Source organism: Elephantulus edwardii, unplaced genomic scaffold (genome assembly GCF_000299155.1).
Source record: "Elephantulus edwardii isolate Elephantulus edwardi_28Jun2011 unplaced genomic scaffold, EleEdw1.0 scaffold02414, whole genome shotgun sequence".
In the NCBI taxonomy this organism is placed as follows: Eukaryota; Metazoa; Chordata; class Mammalia; order Macroscelidea; family Macroscelididae; genus Elephantulus; species Elephantulus edwardii.
The window spans coordinates 1-6,152 of NW_006402164.1; the positions used below are offsets into that span (position 1 = coordinate 1).

The 6,152-nt window shown below is 37.8% G+C and overlaps 1 protein-coding gene across 1 annotated transcript; it reads right to left on the reverse strand.

The window, feature by feature from the left end:
- Positions 1 to 4: 4 nt before the first annotated feature.
- Positions 5 to 6,148, reverse strand: LOC102873647 (RING-box protein 2-like; the record flags this gene model as incomplete). The annotated part of the gene is made up of 3 exons (XM_006903491.1): positions 5 to 94; positions 1,414 to 1,461; positions 6,028 to 6,148. Coding segments are annotated over 3 exons (259 nt in total), but the record flags the coding sequence as incomplete, so codon positions are not given.
- Between the last annotated feature and the right edge of the window lie 4 nt (positions 6,149 to 6,152).

Consider the following 6,152-nt stretch of genomic DNA (forward strand, 5'->3'; position numbering starts at 1 on the left):
CAGTCCTGCTGGCACAGCGGGCAGCGATTGTTCTGTTTCACCCACAGGGACATGCAGCAGTTGTGGAAGGAATGATTGCATTCTCCCCAGACCACTGAAAGAGAAAAGAACCACAAAACCCCGGAGTGTTTAACATCACAGATTCAAGTCAAATTCAATACCGAGTTCAAAATTATAGCTATGTTATTTTCCATTATGAACTTAATGAATAATAGCAGCTTCCTACTGATTTAACTACTAAGATGTGTGCTGACCAAAGTAGCTTCTTCTATTTTCAAAGCAACAAACAGAAACTTAAACGTGGAAGTGACACTTAGGACAGAAATCACTTTCTGGAGGATTTCCCAGTACTGTTTAAGAAACTGAATGTTGTTTGTGGTGGCCCTCAGCTCCCACCTGCTGTCTCTTATTGAAATGAGGAGCGTAAGAGATTTGAGTCTTCTTGGGATCCCAGGCCTTCTCAATCAGAGGCTATTAAGTCCTTTTGTACTTTATTAGAAATTACTTCCTTTTATTTACTACAGTGATTGAGTTTCAACTCATGCAAAACAAAATAAAAAGTTTGAAAAAAAAAAAAAGAATGACAGAATTAATTGTACATGTTTCCCTTTCAGAGATGGCTACTGATGATTTCTGTCAGTGAACTGTGAACTACATTAAGTCATCACAAACTGCACCACTCTTCAGGGATAAACAGAACAAAACGCTCATCAAAGTGGCTGGCTGGAAAGAGGCCTACCACTCATAATTTTAAAATCATTATTTTTAAAACAAATAGCATAAAATAAAATTGAAAACCAAGGGAAATCACTTACAATCTGGAATTCAATCTCAAGAGTTGGATTTTATCCCTTGCTTGATGAACTGAATTATGACAAGGTCAAGGATGAAAGAGAAAGCGGAAAACACCTCTTTATGAAAATTAGCTGCGGGGGTTAAGAAGCATGTGTAACCATCTCAAGTATTTAAGGAGGAAGAAACGGAACTTGAGGAAAACAACATAAATTATTATTAGGAAGCTGTGACAGATGATAAGAAACAAAGTATTAAGCTAACCTTTAATTGGAGACTGAATACTTTCTCTTAGTTGAAAATAAAATTCAAATGATGCTTTGACAAATTTTCTAATTTTTCTAATAGAGAAGAAATATTTACTTTTGAATATCAAAATGTTTACTATGACCACTTTTGGGATATATAACAAATTTGTCTTCATTATAGACACTAAAATGATGTACAGACTCATTCCAACAAGGTTTTTTGAGAACTAACACATTTTATATTAATAACGGATCACTGCTTTACAGTTTATTTTTGTGTATTGATAAAAGTCAATCTTAATTGCAAATTCAAACATCCCCACTGAGCGAAAACCTTCCATTGGAAAAGCAAGAGAAGGAAATGACAACATACCAACACAATCCTCTTGTTTGTTTTCAGCTTGACATCTGAGACAGGCATCTAAAAGTAAACAAATAGCAATTCTCATTCTGATAGTCAGAAGGCAATTTTTAAAACCCAGACACTTCAAAGTCAAATAAAAGCCTTAAGGCTCAGAGATGAAAATGAAACAATCTGACTATTAATTTCTCATCTGAAAAGAACTATTTCAAGATGAATAAAGTACAAGGCACTTTACTAATTACTTATGAGGAGGAGCATTTTCACAAGGGTTGCCAATCCTCTATTAAATAGTAAGAAGTTATTGTAAGCTTGCTGGGTATGCCCACCTAGGTCAATCTTAGAGGTAGTTTATTTTTAATGTATCTTTTTAAAAGAAATCATCTGTATTTGCTTATGTAGACACAAAGAAACAAACAATAAAGTTTATCCAGAGAAGAGCATAAAAAGCAATTTCCTTTTTATACTTTTAAATCAGGTGACTGTATCAACCTATACAAAAATAAAACAGAATGTATCTTGAGTCATTCATACTTAGGTATGGATATTTCCTTTCAGCTATCCATAAAAAGTAACTTCTTACTTTCTTTTCAAAGATAGTTGGGAGGTTCTTTTAAAGAAACTATCCTGTCTGCTTTTAAGTGGTTCCCAGTGGTAGTCATCATAACAAGGCTGGAGAAAAAAGCAGTGAGGTGCACAAGGGAAAGTCAGTTTTTTAGAGTCCAGCTGAGCCAAAATCAAATTCCAGATCAGCCATGTACCAGCTGCATGGCTCTGAACCAGTTATAAAACTTGACAAGCCTGGATTTCCTCACCATAAAGTGAGGAGAACAGCATGAGGCAAACAGATCATGAGAGATGACATAAATCTGTGTGAATTTTATTAAGTAAAATACTAGGTACTTAATAAAAAGTTCTCTTTATTTTCTTTATTAGAAAATGTCCTCCTTTCAGATAAGCCCACAGCACTTGGAACTTAGAAGGGTAACTAGAAATTTTCAAAATCTAAGTTGGGAATATATGGCTAAATGCTTCCATGAAAACTGCCTCCTTTACCATGAGACCAGAAAAACTAGATAATATCTGGTTGTTATTATTATTAAGCATTGTGTTCAAAATTTTCACAGGAGATCAAAAGGGGGTAAATGATATTTCAAATACTCAGACCCCAGACTATCTAGAGCCTAGAGGGGTTGAATAAACCCTTAAAACTACTAGCCTGAGATTAATCTCTAACACTTTAACCAAACCAGTAAAAATGTATGCCCTGAGTATCATGCTCTTTTAAGTACTGTATGGAACTCAAATTTAGAAAGTTAGATGGGAAACTCAAGTGACAAAAACAATATAGAAAGTCAGATGGTGAGTTTATACTAATAGAGGAGGAACTACTAAGAAAAGGAAGATGAGAGAGATTGCCTAGCGCAGAAGGTAGCCAATGTCATGAACTGTATATGTTGAAATGGGTGCATGAATATCTTTTGCTGTGTATATTCTCAACAACAAAGTTTTTTTAAAAAGTAAAAATTCAAACTAGGATAAAATTCACTGAAAAAGAATTAACAGAGTATGTTTAAAGTGCCAATAAAATGGATCGTCACTGAGTCGAGAATGAAAATAATGTTAAGAGAGCTGAAATCAACACAAAGTTTTAGAACTTTCAGGTGTTAAAAATAAAAAGGAGGAAAAGAATTTTATAAAAATAGAAACAAGGTGGAATTGAAACTTGTTTCTCTTACTATACTAGATTATGCTCAGGTATTTGCTTCTTCCAAATGTTCTTACCCTAGCTGGACTCTGCAGTGTTGAGGCTTTGGACAACTCCCCAATTACTGATCCTCTATGGTGTGAAAGGAGTTATGCACTAGGGGAAACAAGTAAAAGTGGCTTGGTGTCACCAAACAAGGAGGCAGAAAAGTACACAAGAATTTTGATGAAAGTTGTATAAAGCTGTCTTATAAAAGAATTTGAGAATTTTAGAACTGTAAAGACACACCTTGGTGACCTCAACTACATCTTTTCCAACTTGGCAAAATAAGACTCCAAAAGGTTAAGTGAAATTTCAAAATGAGTCACAAAGAGTTATACCAGAGCTTTACAATGGAGCTGTACAAGCAGTTACTCATCACTCACTGTTCCTTTCAAGATGAAGGAAGGACAGAGTGGAAACCAAGAGTGTAACCCATCTCGCCTTGGACTCACAAGCAAATCTTGAAGCAAGATATAAAATAGCCACATCATTTAGGTATTTGAGATAAACTCTCAGTATTAAGGAAAGGGGATTAAGTAGAACTTTGCTTCAGAATCAGAATATCTCATTATGTCTCTAGCTGTGGCTTATATTCAATTATGAAGGAAAAGTCCAAATCATGAGGAATTTCTAAAGTGTAAACAAAAGAAAATTTTCCTTTTACTATCTGATATTTAAAACAGCACATTTCTAAGAAGTTTTAATAACTGAAACATTTTTAGGATAAACATTCTGGGATAAGAAGTCTTTAAGACTTCTGGGGTCCCTCTATCTACTAAAAGGATATTGTTGTGTTGTCAAGATGAAACTGATTCATAGCTGATCCTCCAGCGGGTTTTCAGAGGCTGTAAATCCCTCAGAACAGCTGGTAGATCTGAACTAGGGAGTTACAAATGGAGGATTTGATTTTAAAATGTTTTCAGACTACTCATTTATCTTGTTTTTAGATGTAGTAATAGCCAAGATTTACTGATCACCAGTGTGAAGAGTCCACTTCCGGGTGATTCTTTTTCCAGAGCATGAGGTTTGGGGAAAACAAAGTTGTGACTGGAGGGCCCTAACTTAAGCACTTCACCTTCCTTTGCACAGGATCAAGCTTTGCCTTTGGGTGTACTGATTCCCTGAAGCTCAAGCTTCCTAAGGACTCTGGGACAGTCTCTGGCAGGCCCAGCAAGAGGGAGGTTTGGTGAGCTTGAAAACTTGAGGGTTAACTTTAAAAACCCACTGCCAATTCAATCAATTCTGACTCAGAGTGGCCCCCTTTGAGAGGTCATTAAATTCATACGCATTTCTTCCACATGCTCAGTCTGGTGTCTCCCTTCTTCCCAAGCCCATAGCAATTTGAGCAGCAGAGCCTCAGTCAGGCCTAAAGAAAGTGTCAACTTGGAACAGGTGCACTTGCAGGTTTCCCCCTTCCTGTACATCCACCGTTTGGAAGGTCACAGGCAAGTGGCATGGCACCTCTGCCCGCGGGAGTGGGGATGAAAGGCCCAGCTTCCTAGAGACACCTGAATGGAGGGGACAGTCAGCAGGTACTGCCAAAATGCCGGCTGTCACACTAACATGAAAAACATTTTCTATTTTCTTGGCATAAATATGAAATGTGGACACAATCACTGAATGTATACTAGCAACATTTGCTTGTTGTAAAGCTGATTATTTTAAATTTCTGCATCATCATTTACTGTTTTTAAAAGTTTCTTTGGGAGAAGAAAACGGCTGTTAAGAGATACATTCTTTTCACACTATGTGAACTTATGTGATAAAATATTTAGCCAATACTTGTCCTACTAAAGAAGACATTATTAAATTGCCAGAAATGGTTAAAAAAAAGCGTTTTAAAATCTAACAAGCAAAAGAAATGTATTATGTCTGAAATAAAATAAATAAAATAAAGTTCTTCAAAATGAAAATCTATTAGCACTTTGTATCCCATCTCTTTGAAATAAGCCTTTAGGAATAAACCCCAAAAGAAACTATGTGATAGACAGCATAAATAAGGAAATCTCTTGATTCTGGAAGGTTTGCTTCTCTTTTCTAAGAGCTCATTCTAGTTTACACATGTTTATCTTCATTGCCATGTCTAACGTTTTCAAGGAAAATAAATTCTAAGTTCTTTTTTCCAATTCTCTCCATTTTAGGACAAATCAGAGTTTTCAAATCACGGACACCTCAAATTTCTCACTTACCTCAAGAAACATTTAAAGTACTATGACAATTTTAAATGTCCTATTTCTTTTAAATTGCATTTAGAAGGACTTATTATCAGAGATAGAGTGAATTCTTAAACCCAAAATAACAGAAAACAAGACTGGATTAAGATGTTCTGAAATGTTTCATCTGACCCATTGGGGTGGAGGAATGTCCACTAAAGATGACCTGATTTTTAAATTTTCCCGGTCTTCGACAAGACTAAGGCTGGGATTCAAAATCCGGAGGAGGTGCCTAGGAAGAAAGACCTGGAGATCTGCCCTCGCAAGGTCGAAATTCTGAAAACGCCCATCCTCCCTAGTCACTGTTCACCTTTCTGATACATAGCAAGTGATTGCAAAGACCATGGCCCGTATCAGGCGCACCTTAGCCTCCAGACTGACATTGTTGCTCCTCAGTACTTTGGAGAGGTCTGAGACAGCAGACTTTCTCAACACAATACGTCTTTTAATTTCCTGGCTGCTTGTTAATCGCCAGTCTCCCTAGCTAGATTACGGGCCTCCACACTCACTCCTCCGCTGGTCGCCTGTTGGAACGCTCACGACCCGCCCGCAGGGGGGTCTTTCTGCCGTCACCAGAGGCCTTTCCGTCCCCCGCGCCCTGCCTGCCCCCCGAGTCGCCCGCGGAGGCCGGCGCGCGGCCACGGTCTCGCGTGCAGCGCTCACCCATCACTTGGACCCTGCAGATGGCGCACGTATCGCACTCTACGTCCCAACTCCACATAGCCACCGCGTTCCACTTCTTAAGGGAGAACATCTTGTCGCCCCCTGTCTTGGAACCTGCGCTCCCA